Raw genomic sequence first — 17,046 nt, 5'->3', positions numbered from 1 at the left:
AGGTTCAACAAAGGCAAATGCAGGGTCCTGCACATGGGGAGGAACAACCCCATGCAACAGTACAGGCTTGGGGTGGACCTGCTGGAGAGCAGCTCTGCAGAGAGGGACCTGGGTGTCCTGGTGGACGACAGGTTAACCATGAGCCAGCAGTGTGCCCTGGCTGCCAAGAAAGCCAATGGAATCCTGGGGTGCATCAAGAAGAGTGTGGCAAGCAGGACGAGGGAGGTTCTCCTTCCCCTCTACACTGCCCTAGTGAGGCCTCATCTGGAGTACTCTGTCCAGTTCTGGGCTCCCCAGTTCAAGAAAGATGAAGAGCTACTGGAGAGAGTCCAGCGGAGGGCTACAAGGATGATGAGGGGACTGGAACATCTCCCCTACGAGGAGAGGCTGAGGGAGCTGGGCTTGTTCAGCCTGAAGAAGAGAAGGCTGAGAGGGGACCTAATAAATGCTTATAAATATCTGAAGGGTGGGTGTCAGGAGGATGGGGCCAAGCTCTTTTCAGTGGTGCCCAGCGACAGGACAAGGGGCAATGGGCACAAACTGAAGCACAGGAAGTTCCGTCTGAACATGAGGAAGAACTTCTTCCCTCTGAGGGTGACAGAGCACTGGAACAGGCTGCCCAGGGAGGTTGTGGAGTCTCCTTCTCTAGAGATATTCAAGACCCGCCTGGGCAAGTTCCTGTGCAGCCTGCTGTAGGTGACCCTGCTTCAGCAGGAGGGTTGGACTAGATGACCCACAGAGGTCCCTTCCAACCCCTACTATTGTGACGTATCATGTACCCAGTCAGCCCGGTCTCTTGAACTTTTCCAGCTTTGCAGAAGTAAAGCAAAAAACCTGTCCTGCCACAAGCAGTTTAAACCTTCTTGTCTACCACTGAATAAGACACCAACGATAAATGCAAAGGCTACATTTAGAAGATTTTAAACCACTTCAAATATACCTTATAAGTACTAGGCCTATGATACTTTCCTCCCAGCAATCAAAGGGAAATACTTAGTTTATCAGCATGAACTCAATGAGCCAACTTTAAATGACCAACTATTAAACACAGTGTTGCATTTGTGACAAAGCTAATTAATCCGTTAGTGCTGTGGTTAGCACTTCCTGTTAGCTGCCCAAATAACCAAGAGAAGTGAAACTTCACACCCATGCCCGGATCAGGAAATGCTAACTCACAGTACCAACCATTTTATTACTCCTCCTCTGTTTGAAGGTAGCAATTTGTACTAAATTCTTTAGCATATCACATCCTCCAGCTGCTTACATGCTACTTCTACTGGAAGCCCAGTGATTTTAATCCCCTGAGAGTCAAGCATTTAAATTCTTTTGACTTATTTTAAGGGCTTATGTTGGCAGAGATTTATATTGACTGTTCTCATCAGCAAACTTGATCCCACATTGCAGTTATAATTGCTACACTCAACCTTTCTTTCTCAGTGTACATGTTTCATTATAGACTCTATGCTACAAGGGCCTACACTCACCTTCTGTTCGTGCTGTGTTTTAAGATTTTTATTAAGAGCAAACCAACTATTTTTATCTTCTTCAGTTATTTGATAATACTCTTTGCAAGAACAAACTTTAAAAAGAAACAAAGCATGGATACTATTTTGTATAAGGCAGAAAACCCCCAAACTGACCCTTTACCAGGCTAGATCTTGCATACAATGTATGCAATGAAAACCTGCAACTATGTACAACCACACTGACGTGGAAATGAATCCACACAAAAGGGTACAGCTGTAGGAGGCTTCAAACAATCTAGAAATTATTTAACTATGGAAAATACTTAAACATGATTAAATAATTTGCTGCACTGTTCATCTGTGGCTTGAGAAAAGGGTGTGCCCAATCTATTTTTCCTCTGTGTTGCTAGGTTACTAACTACACAAAGAACATGGGGAAACACATAATCCCCACTCTCTTTCAAATAGAATGAAAATCACTTCATTCAGACAGGACTGTAGCTTCCTGTTAACATTTTTTTTTTTCCTTAACTTCATAGGGACAACTGAAGTTACTGGGGATTTTTTTGTTTGTTTTTTAACTGAATAAAGATTTGTGTTCTGAGAGTTTGAAATCTTTCTACTAACAGTATTAGACATAATAGAAAACAGATGTGTTCTCTTTTCAAACATCTTATGCTGGAAAATCTAGCTAAGCATGGATCATATGAGTCCTCTCTAGTTTATTCCTATGATTGTCTGCATACGTGCCAGCGTGGTTTGCTTTATTTATCTTTTCCAATGACTGTGTCTTTTTACCACAAAGAGCACTCATTTAATCTGTATCCGAAAGTTTAGTGATCCTGTAAATGAAGCAGTAAATTCTATCTCCAGGAAAAAAGAAACGGAAAAAATATTTAAATGTTCTTTCAGGCTTGCTTTACAGAAACATGCCAAAGCAATGAGTTAAGTGTTTTGGCACAACGTGAAAACAAAATAACATCCACTGTACTCTTCCTGCGTCAGTATAAGAATGGGCTGGATGATCAGCTAAATAAGTTTCTGGGAGCTAGAACAAATAATGGGTTATATCACAGTCTCCTGCTGGATTGCTCTAGAGGGGAGTATGGGTTGTGTGGTCACCTCTTAGGCGCAGCGATGGACCAGGTGCCCAGCACTAATCAGGAGTAACATTGCATGGAATACCAGAGTGTGTTTTGGCTAGGAGCTTTGCAAGCGAGCAGCCACAGAGCGCGAGCTGAGTTGAGAAACACAGTGTTCTGCTTCTAGCCTACGTTGCAGAATGTTTGAGCAAAAGTTGTCTCTGCCTTGAAAATAACAATAGCAATCCCCACTGCTTATTTTCCTCCAGAAGAGAGAAAACAAAGCCAAAGACATGGTGTAGTTTCTTCCCAGTGCTCTTTCTCCAGCAGCACAGTCCCCTAGATGTACCCTTTACACTCAAAAACTAAATCCCAATTCGACTTAGACTTTAAAGTAAAATATATAAAAACCCGAACCTCTAAAGGAAAGATTATTGATTTAGACTGAAATCTCACTTAGCTTAAACACCAGATACATCTCTCAAGTTAATGGCTCTGCTCATTAATAACATCAAAAGCACATGGCAAACACTGGACTTCTGAAATAATGGGCCTTTACCTATGAAAGATTTCAGTTCAATTAACCACACCTAATTTATATGTAAAAATTAATACAATATTGTCCAGCCCTCACTCCCCTACCCTCCTTTTTTTTTTAAGCTATAATTATAATAGCTCTCAATAGTAAGGACCTTAGGTAGGCATCATGTTTCATCTTTCCAGTCCTGAACTGGCATTCAGACAAAGCAGGGGAGTGTCTTTGCACACTGTTCCACCAAGCATCTTTTTGGAATGCTGCAGCACCAAAGGCACGTATCTAACTATAGACTTTTTCTTAATTATTAAAAGAGGATACTGTGAAAGAACGGCAAAACTATGATATGGTAGTCCTAAATCTCTCTCAAACTCAGTATTAGTAAATAGAGTAAGTAACTCTACAGAAATACAGGTTATGCATACATGCAAGTCATATGTGGGAAACTTGTTCCACATTCCCGCTTTCATATGCTTCTTTGTTTAAATGTGAATGTTCATTAATACCAGATCTCTTCTGCTGTGAAAGTGCTTTGTGTCTTTAAAAGAAATCCAGGGTGACATTTCCTATTATCTTGTTACAGCCAGGAAGCCTACTCATGTTTTCCCACCCCCTTATCCTGTTTCCCTGCCATCAGCCCTTCCAAACACATCACACCCTGCAAATATGTGGCGGTTATTGAGGATTTATTTTGAAAGAGCATTACTTTGAATGTGTTAATCTGTCTTTGGTACAGACTACATACATTTTTGCATAGCTCCATATACGGAAGTCACTTTCCCAAAGAATTTTTCTAGTTTGCTTTTTAAATTGTACACAGAATAAGTAAGTGGTGGACAACTTCCAGTGCATAAACCCAAGCAAAACAACAGGCATTTGCACAAGCTGGGGGCTAAGTGCTGCAAATATGAGTCCAGATGATCTTTACAAATACGATTTGAAAAAAAAACCCACATGCCTGCTTAACTTTGAACCAACCTACATACAGAGTGAAACATTTTAGGGGCTTCAGATAAGCACCTCCCTTTATTTTCTGACATTAATCAGATTAATGTCAGAAAACATTACAAAATTCCGATTACTGGCAAGCTTTCCCATATCAAATTCTGTGATTTCTGGGACTTCCCTGAAGTCAGAGGCGTGCAATATATTCCTGCTTTACTGAGCTACAGGAATCTCAGGAATGAGAAATCTGAGGGTATCAGCTCGACTCACAGTCATTTTACGACAGAGCTGTTGGAGTATTGTAAAAGCCAGAATTCACATCTTGTGAGGAGGCAGAAAGTAGTAAACAAAAGCTAACAATGGAAGTGGACTACTAACAAAAAATATGAATGTATGCCTAGCTCAGTGTCATAAACTATCCAAATTTGCCACAAAAAAAAAAAAAAAGCAAGATGATGATGTGATATCATACTCCCTTTCAAAATAGCAACACCCAACACTGCTTGGCAATGACCAAAAAGAGAGAGGGTGAGAGCACAGCAAACAGAGAAAGAGATCCTTGTTTAAAATCTAGGACTTAATACAAAGAAGTAGGGAACTGGGGAACTGGCATCTCATTTTTTATAAGCTGTTCTTTTTTTCTGCATAGATTTAAAAAATAGCTCTATGAGTGATGCTTCTCCAAATGTATATATTTACCTTTTTACACAAACATCCTATGAGTTAAGCACAGATAGGTAGAAGATCTTAACCACCATGGGATAGCCAAAGATTAAACACATCGATGAAGCGTTATCTTGTTATGCATGTTAAGAAAGAACTCCTAGACTTTGCCAGAGCTTTTAGTAGAAGCGTGTTTCAACACCAAATAATACACTCTATCCCTGCTGTAGATTATCTAGAAGAAAAGTTTTCTGATTAAGCTTGCCCCAACACAAGACCTTACCAGAACAGGAACCTCAAAGTCCAGGTCAAAACAACAAAAAGTACCCTCCAGCTTTAGTAAAGTTTATATATTATGTTTTTTTGATAGAATGTGAATTAATTGATTTCTAGTGTTCCCATATATACCATTTTGATTTTTCATGGCAACAATTTTTTTCAATGGGCACAGTCAAAAGGCCCTATCAACTCAATTAATAGGAACAAATCTATTCTTATTTTTTTAAAAAAGTTATAAAAATGCAACGATTACTCTTAAAAGTTAGTCCAACAAGACACCTTAAATACTCTCATGTCTACTTATTACATGTTTCTATTCTGTAAGAATGTAAGCGTACAAAAAATGTTAAAATGCCAACATGGTACTTGACAGCATTTCAGTACTCTAAAACTTTTTCTATCAGCTCCTTCCATATAAAGACAGAAGCCTCAGTTCAAAGTGGCTCCTTTCTCAGTGTCTTCAACGGCAAGATTAAACTAAAAAAAAAAATTTCCAGAAAATCACACACTGTGCATCTCTTCTGTTGTAATTACTTCAAGTGTAGAAAAACTAGATACATTTTTAATTTTTTAGTTGAAGGAAATCTATTTGTGTGGTATCCTTCCAGGCACATGTAGATAGAGCTACTGTTTGTTTATCTTCAGTTCTCTAAAAAAAAAAACAAACAAACAAACCTGATTTTGTCAAAACTAATTATCTTACTACTACATGAAGAAGTTTTTTGTTCTGAGCACTGAGGACTCAACAAACAACTGCACAAATGAAACTTTAATTTAGCCTCCCACAAATGAAAATAAAGGACCATATACAAAAAGATCTGCAGACTTGGATCCCACGATACTTGATTTTTAGATGTCTGAAAAATGCAGAAGTTTCAGGTATACAAGTGCTATACGTACCACACTGGTAGAGTTTAGACTTCTACAGTAGGATTCAAGCCTATCGACACACACTAATGGTGCAGGAGAGAAAGAGCCTTAAATTCCTCCAGGTCAGGGGCATCATGAAAATGGGTATTTGTATCTACTGAAGACCTAATCTCTAAATCCTTTACTGATGGTAGGAGTCTTTGCCTTTCCTATCCAAGAAATGAATGTCAGAAAAGGCAATTCTCAGCAGCCTCCCACCCCATTTTTACAACAGTCTAGAGTTCTCCTTTAAGGAATGGGAAGCTAGCTATCCATTTTCTTCTTCTGCTGAGGTTATTCAATCTACTTATCACAGAAGACTATCTTAATATCAAACTACATATTTTCTTTTAAAAAAAACAACAAACCAAAGCAAAAAACCCAAACAAAAAACAAATAAAAGATTCTCAATCCATTTTTAAACAATGTTTTTAGAATATAACCAGAAGTGGAGGTAGCAACAGCATTGCCAATCTTCCATACATGCAACATCCACTCTCCATCATCTTTGAGAGGTCCTGGAGGACAGGAGAGATGCCCGAGGACTGGAGAAAGGCCAATGTCACTCCAATCTTCAAAAAGGGCAAGAAGGAGGACCCAGGGAACTACAGGCCAGTCAGCCTCACCTCCATCCCGGGAAAGGTGATGGAGCAGCTTATCCTGGAGGCCATCATCAAGCAAGCGGAGGAAAAGAAGGTTATCAGGAGTAGTCAGCATGGATTCACCAAGGGGAAATCATGCTTGACCAATCTGATAGCTTTCTACGATGACATGACTGGCTGGGTAGATGAAGGGAGAGCCGTGCATGTTGTCTACCTAGACTTCAGCAACGCTTTCGACACCGTCTCCCATAATCCTAGGGAAGCTCAGGAAGTGTGGGCTGGATGAGTGCTCGGTGAAGTGAATTGAGAATTGGCTGAATGGCAGAACTCAGAGGGTTGTTGTCAGCGGCGCTGAGTCTAGTTGGAGGCTGGTAACAAGTGGTGTCCCCCAGGGGTCAGTACTGGGCCCAGCCTTGTTTAACTTCTTCATCAACGACCTGGATGAAGAGTTAGAATGTACCCTCAGCAAGTTTGCCGATGACACCAAACTGGGAGGTGTGGTAGATACCCAGAAGGCTGTGCTGCCATTCAGCGTGACCTGGACAGGCTGGAAAGTTGGGCAGAGAGGAACCTGATGAGGTTCAACAAAGGCAAATGCAGGGTCCTGCACATGGGGAGGAACAACCCCATGCATCAGTACAGGCTTGGGGTGGACCTGCTGGAGAGGGACCTGGGTGTCCTGGTGGACGACAGGTTAACCATGAGCCAGCAGTGTGCCCTGGCTGCCAAGAAAGCTAATGGGATCCTGGGATGCATCAAGAAGAGTGTGGCAAGCAGGTCGAGGGAGGTTCTCCTTCCCCTCTACACTGCCCTAGTGAGGCCTCATCTGGAGTACTCTGTCCAGTTCTGGGCTCCCCAGTTCAAGAAAGATGAAGAGCTACTGGCGAGGGTCCAGCGGAGGGCTACAAGGATGGTGAGGGGACTGGAACATCACTCCTACAAGGAGAGGCTGAGGGAGCTGGGCTTGTTCAGCCTGGGGAAGAGAAGGCTGCGAGGGGACCTAATAAATGCCTATAAATATCTGAAGGGTGGGTGTCAGGAGGATGGGGCCAAACTCTTTTCAGTGGTGCCCAGTGACAGGACAAGGGGCAATGGGCACAAGCTGAAGCACAGGAAGTTCCGTCTGAACATGAGGAAGAACTTCTTCCCTCTGAGGGTGACGGAGCACTGGAACAGGCTGCCCAGGGAGGTTGTGGAGTCTCCTTCTCTGGAGATATTCAAGACCCGCCTGGACAAGGTCCTCTACAGCCTGCTGTAGGTGACCCTGCTTTGGCAGGAGGGTTGGACTAGATGACCCACAGAGGTCCCTTCCAATCCCTACCATTCTGTGATTCTGTAACGAGCCTGAGGCTTATAACACTCAGCCAACAGCTGGAGACAGATTCATTTCTCTACTCAAGTGTGAGAGAATTTACTCTCACATCTGACATCAAAAAAGATTCTGCAAGTCGATCCTGGAGAAGTTACTTTTGTTCTTAAGTTCAAGCTTTTTAATGACTGTGCAGAGAACTCATGATTCACTGGGCCAGGAAGAGTACAGTGGGAACATGACATTTTACAGACCCCACTAGCTAGGACCCTTAAAAAAAAAAAACAGAAACCCAGATTCCATTCCCAAGACAGTTTGTGTATTTTATCCAACATATTTATCCTGATAGCTAAATCAGTCGCTCAGGAGATGAGTCTAGCACTTCAATCCCTCCAGACAAAATAGGAAATTGAACTTAGGCTTCCCCTATTCCTGGGCAAGACTTAAGTGATGTAAAATATAGCCTCTCAGGGAGATTCTGAAGACGGTTAAGAGCCATAACTGCATTTTGTAATTTTTGGTGGTTTGTGTTAACTGTGCTCCAAGAATGCCAATTAAGAGTTCTTCAGAACTACTTTCTGGACACTTATTATGTATAGTAGTCTTGGGTACCACCCTGCACCATTCTGCAGAATGACAACCTGCACCAGGTATCTGTAGCGGCATCAATCTAGCTACACAAGGACCTTTGTTACTAGCAAGCACCAAATGAAATATGGCAGCTGTGGTTTTCAAATGACAGTCATAGGTGAAGAGATCTAAATTTTACCCAAATTCTGCCTTAAATGCCTAAAACGTTCCTTGAATTTAGCTTCAGCATGTCTAAAATGAAGCATAAAAAGAAAGCTGACACTTGGCTTCAGAGTAACAACTCAGCCGGTGAGGGACAGAAAGCCCAGTGGCTTTTTGGCTCTACAAGCAGGTGTTACGTCAAAAACCATGTGTTTAATACTGGGGGAAAAAAAAAAGAGAACATACTTGTTTTGTCCAATTGTTTCAAAATCCTTCACAATAATTGTCAGGGAAGATGAATTATCCAGAGCAATTCCCTTCAGGTCAAATTCAAGAATCTGAACAAAAAAATGGAGCAAACCCAAATTATAATGACAAATTACATGTAAATTAATTAACAGCAGAATAGTGTATACAACAAAATTATTCAGAAATAGATTTTGCATTTAGCGAGAGACAGACCAGACCAGCTTACATTTGCAAAAACAAAGTTAAAAATCTGGGAACATGCTCATAGCACATTCTTGATTTGCTAGTTACTAATAACAGTAACAGAAAAAGAATTAAATTGCTTAATACTGAGCCATTACCTCTTCTGCAGTTCCACTTCCTCACACTAACATAAGTATTTTCTTATCATTCATAAGATCTGATAATATTCCCTTGCAATACTGGTTGAAGTCAGTTGCAGTTGAATTTAGACAAGTATTTGTAGGTTCCCTTTCTTTGTATTCCTAATTAGACCATCTAAGAATAATCTGTAATTTTTGGTTGTGAAAAAACACTACTAAAAAAACATTTTCCCCAAGAAAAACATTACTGGAGGTGCAAAATAGGACCAGTCCTACAAATAAACCATGAGGAACTTCAACACCTGACTCATTCTAGTTGTGTAGGGTTTTCTCCTAGTATACAATAAAGGGTCCAATTATGTTCCCATACATGTGGGTAAGCAATGGCTGAATATAATTTTATCCAAAGTAAGAGGGAACAAAACCAGTCCACAAACTTACCAGGTAACCATCTACTTTTACATAAAAACATTGCTTAATGAATTGAAATACATGGTGCAACATGAATCCATTCACCTGCATTTACTAACACCTTGCAAGAACACATATCACTTGTTCCTGTTTCTAACTGATATTCACAGCTGTAGATATTGACTTATCAATTTAACAAGTCTTTTGTCTGAAAAAAGACCAAGAATTGATTAAAAAAAAATTACCTCATTCCAAACAGGATTAAGTTCACTGTCAATTTTCTTTGTTTTCTTTTTTTCATCTGTAAACACAAACAAAGTGTGATGAACTGTTTTTGCTAAAGCACGACACAAATATCACAAGTATTCCTTTCATTTTTCAAAAGAAAGTTTGAGCTTTAAGCTAAGTGTTCCAATTCTTTTTGCCTCTTCTAGTAGCTGCACATTTTACAATCAAAAAGTCCCTGGGGCAATTTTAGTAGCTAAGGCCTTTTATTCTGTTTTGTTTAAGCATAGCTACATGTATTCCCAAAAAGCAAAATTAATGTTTAGGTTTCTCAACCTCTTATGACCCTTGACTGCAACTGCAGTAACGGTGAAAGAAGACAGACTAAAAGGCTTGGAGACATCAAACCAAACAGTAACCTCAAAGTGATGAACTTCAGTAGTAAAGAAAGTGTGTTACACATTTACCATATCCAAGTTACAAAATACTTGTCAGTGTTCAGCTCTGAAATAAAATCACTTGGAAATAAAAATCTTAAGAAGATATGCTCGGTGTCAGCACTTTCTGTTTTAAATGAGGAAATATTAGCAGAAATACACGGGCATATATGAGGAAATGCAGTCCTTCCTGAAAAAATGGTTTCCAGAGGTTATGCAGATCACTTCACTGACATTCACTGCAGCTTAAAAATTACAAATTTTTCATACTTCATGGTAAAATTTCCATTTGGTCAACTACAAATCATAGGAGTGTGGGGTGTGGTGTAAATTATATACAGTGTGGCATTTCAATTCAAATTCCTTCTCCTGAGAGGAATAAAACAACTCAAGTGTTGCAGAGGCCTTCTGCAGGCCCCCCTCACCTATTAAAACAGGAAACACAAACCTGTTCTCGTAACAGGTTCAAAGCAAACGACATGCCACAGCTTTAGTTTTACTTTTGAGTTGCACTATACATATACAGCTCTGATGGAGAACAAGTCTTGACATGACACTTAGAAGCACAAAAGAACACTGGCAAACACGCAGCTTTCTAAACAGAAATTGCATTTATTAGTGATAACAAATGAGTCTGTCTAAGCACAGTCAGTAAACTAACTGCTGATCTATAAAATGCTCAGCCACCACAAGAAGGCTAAGTTTCAGACACACGACATGTATTTAAGGACTACAGTAAAGGTAATAGCATTTTTATTATTTGCAGATTATGGTTTGCCAGGAAAACGTTGCAAAGGCCTGGGAAGCAAGAGTAAAGATATGCAACATGGGCAAGTTCATCTACCCACTATTCAAGCAGTAGCCTGTGGTGACTCTTTTTATTGGACAAGTTGGATGTACTGAAAGAAAAAAAGTCAGCCCATACTGCAAATTGCAAGAACTGACTCACATTTATGTAACAGGAATTGTCTACAATTTATACAGGATATTGACTCACATCGTACCACAAAGGAAAGAGCATTCATAACATACCAAGCTGCGGACTCGCATTTTGCGGAACAAAGAACTAATTAACATGCTAGTAAGAGAAATTCAACTTCGTATTATCTAATAGGAGAGAAAGCATTTTCAAAACTGAATACCTCAGAATATCTGGGGTTTGGCACTGGCACTACAAGTGCCCCTACAAATAGGAGCTGGGAGTCAGGGGAAAAAATGTTCTCAGTGCTGGTGAAAAAAGCAACAGTTGCAGCTGTTTGTAAAGGAGATAGTGAATCAAAGACCTGATCCTGACAGAACTAATGGAAGAAAGTCCTATGATCCCTGCCTAGGCTCAAATGTAACTATGTAAGGTAATGAAAGACCTGGCTTGAACAACAGTCAAGACAATTCTTGACAAGGAGTAAAATTTTCCACCCTGCACTATCCATTTTCATAAAAGCAAGAGCAAGATTTATGATTCCACTAACAATATGCATATTCTAGATTACACTAAGAAAAAAACTTTTTGTGTTATGCATTTGTATGAAAGTTGGATGAAAAACACTGGGAAACACAGCTTACATTGGGTTTTAGTTCTAATTTATTCGGTCTGAGTGCAGCATTCACATTCCTCGAGCACATATTTTGCATGTATTTTCTTCACTTGACTGACTTTCTTTTTATTACACTTTTTATCATTTTTTTAATGCACCGGGGGTTTGTTTGTTTGTTTGTTTTTGTTTTTTTTTTTAAAGTGTTGGCAAAGAGCTTTCTTCTTCCCACCAAAAAAAAAATCTTTGCCAAGCAGGGTAAGATGGACTGCCCAGTTGTTCCAGGAGCTCACATAAGTTTCAGGTCCTGGGGCTGCCTTCCTCTTCTGGTGATGACTCCAGCTACAGCAGCCAAGACTGTAAGCCACATCAGAACCACAACAACTGTAAGATACCGCCAGTCATAATTTTTAGTTTGGCCCTACCAAGAAATAAGAGTAAGAAATGATAATGGACACAGGTAGGACACTCTATATACTTGTTTCTTTGAAAACTAGCTACAATAACCTTGGTACTGTAGAATAAATCATTATTTGCTTTATCATGATAAAGACATTATACTACCACATGGTGCTTAACATTCTCAATTAGAAATGAATGTAATGAGAACTTCATGACAGTCAATGAGATGACAGTGTTCAAAAAAATTCATTCAACATGAGCTGTTCAAATAATAACTGTTCCATCATTAGAAAGATAATTACAGTACTGCAAAACAACCACTGCTTACATCTTAAATTTTTTCTTCTATTATAACTAGCATTTTTATCAATTTAGTAGGTGGGGAATAGCAGAAGCAAACATTATCTTTTAGAACAGTCTTAAGTCTAATATTCAAGAGAGAATCACATTTCAGTTCACTAAGTTTTTAATTAAACTTTTGTGAATGAAGAATTCAGATTGCATGTTGGCAGCAACTGCAGGATCAAAAGGGCAAACCTCCATAAACCTGGAAATTAAAGTCAGAGTAATTTAATTCTCTGCAAAACAGAAAATATAAATTCAGTGAATAATTACACATTATTCTTGGTATATCTGACAAATCAAAAGAATTGTACGGGTTTAATCATACCACTTAGTGCCACTTCAGCAAATGGCACAGTTTTCCGTATTAATTTGACTAATAATTTCTCACATAAAGTGACGACGAACTCTGAATTCTGCAGTAACAGCACCCAGCTCCAGACAGCAATACTCGTTTACTCTCAGGGTGTAGTTCTCTTTGAACAGTGAGTTGTTCTTAAAGTAAATAAAAGGTCTATCCCACTGGACTGAACAAAAATGTCTAAAAAAAAGTCAGACGCTTGCACAAACCCCCTCTGTAGTATATAAGATATCACAACAGAAACAGCTGCCTATTTCCTCTTAATATGTAACTAATATATGTCACTACTAATTGTACTGTCTAACCTATAACTAGTTTAGTTATACAAATTTGATGAATTCTATTCTATACACAGATTAAACTATACTAACGCATGTGTGTTAACATATAAAGTGTTTGCAGAGTCATTTACATACTAATAGTTGTAGGATCATGGCCTTTTTTCCCCCAGCGTAGCCGTAAATGTCTAATCCCAAGAGATACTGTGTGTTTCCATGGAAGTCTTAAAATTACTGAACCCAACATCAGCAATGGCTATGTAAGTTAAAGTTTGAAAAAGCTAACAAACAAAACACCGTTTAATGAAATGTCAACTTCCACAGCAATTTTCTGTCAATTGAGTGCTGTTCTCTAAGACTTCTCCAAGAATATTGCAGAGTCAAACAAGAACAGGAAAATGTACTGCAGGGCTATGGCCAAAGTCCTGCAAATGTCTGAGTTCTTCCCAGTTTGGAAAAAACTCCCAGTTGTGTTTTTTATGTTCCCCAGGAGCTACAGTGGCTATGGACTACTGTTAAAAATTTCTGCCCTTTGACGTACACGTTCCCAAAAATAAGACTGGTTTCCCATCTCAACATACTAACAGGGTGAGGGGGAACAGGCTGTGTATAAAAAACATCTACAAACATAAACAGCCAGAAGGTCAACATATTTCAGACATGATCCCTACGCCCTTGCACCTGGCAACCAGGTACTCCACTTAGAAATCAAATCAGAGCTGCTCAATAGCTGGCAAAAGCCTGATATTTTCTGGCTGCCTTGAATGACTCCAGACAGAAAGCAAAAAATGAGACTGTTGGTATGTAGTAAAACCACATAAAAAGAAGTGGCAGGTATAATGAGAAATTTCCTACTAAAAACTGTCACAATTATGAAGTTGAATTTAAGACAATGGTTAAGCATGTTTGTGAACATTAAAAATCCCAGTCATAGCCCATAAAGCATCAATATAAACTCATTCCTCTAATTTAGTCTGTTGCCCAATTCTGTGTTTGGATGACTGAAGGACTGAGAAACAAATCCAGCAACACAGAAGAAAAAATAAATCTGTAACTTCTATTTACTAGGTAAAACTGAATTGCATCAGAGCACACAGTAGGCACAAAAAATTACAAGAGGGAATTGGAATTAAACAGACACTGAAGGCTTAAGGAAGCGAAGGCATAAACCAACTGGAGTATGAAACTGCAGGAACACAGATAACACAGAAAGGCAAAGCTGTGACAGGACAGCAAAGAGAAAGACAAGGAACTTAAAAGAGAATATGAATGCTTAAGAAGCAGCAGAAACAAATGGAACAAACCAGAGAAAGTACAATACACCAGTAACTGTACTTTTTGCAGGGCAAATAAAATCTTATTTTAGGAAGTTCCAAAAGCTACTGAGACAGGCTCAGCCGCTTGCCCTAACATACAGAGGGGTAAAAAAACAAACTTGGAAAAAGGAGGAAAAGAAACAGAATGATATCACATCTTTCTGATGCTGAAATTAAGTATCCAAAAGCTTTTTCTTTTGGAAGTTAAGATACTGGGCATGCACTGCCTTGTCCTTTTCCAGACTCCAGCAAAATGTCATGATTTCAGATTTGGTTTCTACAGGTGACAAACCCCTGCACTGATTTTTCATACATTAGGAAATACCATTTCCATTTCAGTGCACAGTCAGGAAACCAGGTAACCAGGAATTAAGATGACAGTTTGTCACAGTTCAATTTATTGTGTCACATAATCCAAAATTGCCTGGAGGTTTCTACACCTTAAAGATAAAACAACACTTGAAATCAAGTTCCTTTCGTCTAGCCAAGTGAGGAAATGATGGCAACAGGTAAAATATACTGTAAAATACAACCAGGTTTACATATAAATGCTAATTTTAGCACAGTTTACTCCTTCTCCTATATGTGTAAAATGAGCAATGAAAGTGTAAAATGTGATTTCCTTCCTAAATCTTTATTTTAAATGAAATTATCTCAACAGGCAAAATTTTAAAGTGCAATTCATTTTGTAAAACAAAACAAAACAAAACAAACCCCACAAAAAACCCAAAATCAAACAACTTCAGTAACAGTACTACAGTTTTTCAACATGCTGGTAATAACAACCATAAACCAGTCACAATAAAAATTGGTGTAACAGTGAGCAGTGGACAGTAGTGGCTGTGCAAAGTAATCAAGACAGAGGAATTCTGTTTTTCAGATGGAAACCAACAACTTAATCTCCAATACCATAATTAAAAGTGGATTTATCTATGCAGTTAGATTTGGGTTTTTAAAGCAAAGGGCTAAGCCTTTGCAAATGTCTGTAAAATGTCGATCCTGAAACAGCAGCACTGCTGGCCAGAAAAGACCAATGCACTCCACCCAGTTCAACCTTCATTCAGGTAACTCATGTCTCTCTAATTGAAGTGTCTTCCCTAAAGCTACATGAGATGTAACCTCAGGAAAACATATTTTCACAGATTTTCAAATACTTACATAGGACACTGTCCTTCAGAAAACTTCCTCCCCAAGTACATTTATGGCAGTTTTCCTTACCTTTAAAAATAACAGAAACAATAGGATCTGGTTTCCCAAACTTAGTTTTAGGGATATTGGTAGCAGATTCCACAATCACCCGAAGCATTGTTTCCAGTCTTGACCAAACGTCGATTGTTACCAGAGAAGTTCAAGGAAGTCTTACGTTTCAAACTCCTTGACTTCTGGACTGAAATGCTAGCAGGAAGAGGAGGCAGGGAATAGCTGGTTTACAGTAAAGAAGGTCTATGGGTGGATCTATGACCGACTAGCTGCTGAAGGCTATGAAAAAAAGTACCTGTAAATTGACACCAAGTTCTGTGATGCTGCACAAAGAGCTCTCGCTAGTGAAGCCCAGCAGCAGAAAGGGCACAGTGTAAAAACGAGTGCAGATGGTTTCGTCGCTTTTATTCTTACGCTGCGTGGTACGTCTTTTAAAAGTAAGCAAGACAAGAATAAGCATAAGCAACACGAACATTAAGCAGAACCCCAGTACTCAAGATACATCACATCTGCCTTTTGGTATACCAAGGTATTAAATTTCAAGATAGCTTATATTTTTTTTCCTCTTAAGTTTTGGAACTTCATTGTTTGTAAAACTTTTTAGCTTGCCTCCGTGTAAGGGTATAACCACAAAATACCTACTGTCTTCAAAAATAGTTTAAGGGCTCCCCCTTCAGATGTGCTCTGGAACAACTGCGGTTTACACAGAGTAAATACTACAGGTTCCGCATTTAACACGCCGAATTTAGTAATCTCTTGAGAAATTATTAACATATATTAGTAAAAATAAAGAATAATTAAGGAAATACGTTCAAAAATGTGACAAGACCCTCTGTATTGTTTGGAGGCCTATAAATATTTTTTCTAAACATAAATACATGCTGCAAACTCCACTAAAATGAAAACAACTAAACTTACATAAGCAAAAAGAACTCCTTGCTCTAAGCTACCCCGTGTTCAGCTTCACAGCAGTTTTTCTCAGCTGCGGACCAGATGTGAAAAACCAATTGGTGCACAGTACCACTGCAAAATATGTTTTTCAGCAGAGATGAGAGGGGAAGCCAGCAAGGTAGAGCAAGATCAGTCACAGGTGGACAAAGTTCAGCCTAGTTTTTACCTGGTTGCAGGAGAACTATCCTAGCTTCTTAATTTTGAAGCCAAGACGGACCTTGCTTCCTTTATAAAATTATCAGATTTTGGGTAGCTGAGGATTTCTGGGGCAGGAATGCCACACAATCACAGAATGGTAGGGGTTGGAAGGGACCTCTATGGGTCATCTAGTCCAACCCCCCTGCTGAAGCAGGGTCACCTACAGCAGGCTGCACAGGACCTTGTCCAGGCAGGTCTTGAGCGTCTCCAGAGAAGGAGACTCCACAGCCTCCCTGGGCAGCCTGTTCCAGTGCTCTGTCACCCTCAGAGGGAAGAAGTTCTTCCTCATGTTCAGACGG

General features: G+C 39.4%; 1 protein-coding gene across 3 annotated transcripts in view; it reads right to left on the bottom strand.

The window, feature by feature from the left end:
* Positions 1-15,755, bottom strand: part of MYOF (myoferlin) — a 73,298-nt gene extending 57,543 nt beyond the window's left edge. For all 3 annotated transcript variants that reach the window (XM_009935674.2, XM_075423450.1, XM_075423451.1), the window contains exons 1-3: positions 15,617-15,755; positions 9,751-9,806; positions 8,769-8,860 (exon numbers count right to left, since the gene is read on the bottom strand). In XM_009935674.2, coding sequence (XP_009933976.2) covers positions 8,769-8,860; positions 9,751-9,806; positions 15,617-15,704 — 236 coding nt within the window. In that variant the 5' untranslated portion in view covers positions 15,705-15,755. The remainder of the gene's footprint in view (positions 1-8,768; positions 8,861-9,750; positions 9,807-15,616) is intronic.
* Positions 15,756-17,046: the final 1,291 nt, after the last annotated feature.

The sequence above is a fragment of the Opisthocomus hoazin genome, chromosome 6 (assembly GCF_030867145.1).
Source record: "Opisthocomus hoazin isolate bOpiHoa1 chromosome 6, bOpiHoa1.hap1, whole genome shotgun sequence".
In the NCBI taxonomy this organism is placed as follows: Eukaryota; Metazoa; Chordata; class Aves; order Opisthocomiformes; family Opisthocomidae; genus Opisthocomus; species Opisthocomus hoazin.
The sequence above is the reverse complement of the archived record's forward strand: the minus strand, read 5'-3'. Positions and strand labels throughout refer to the sequence as shown.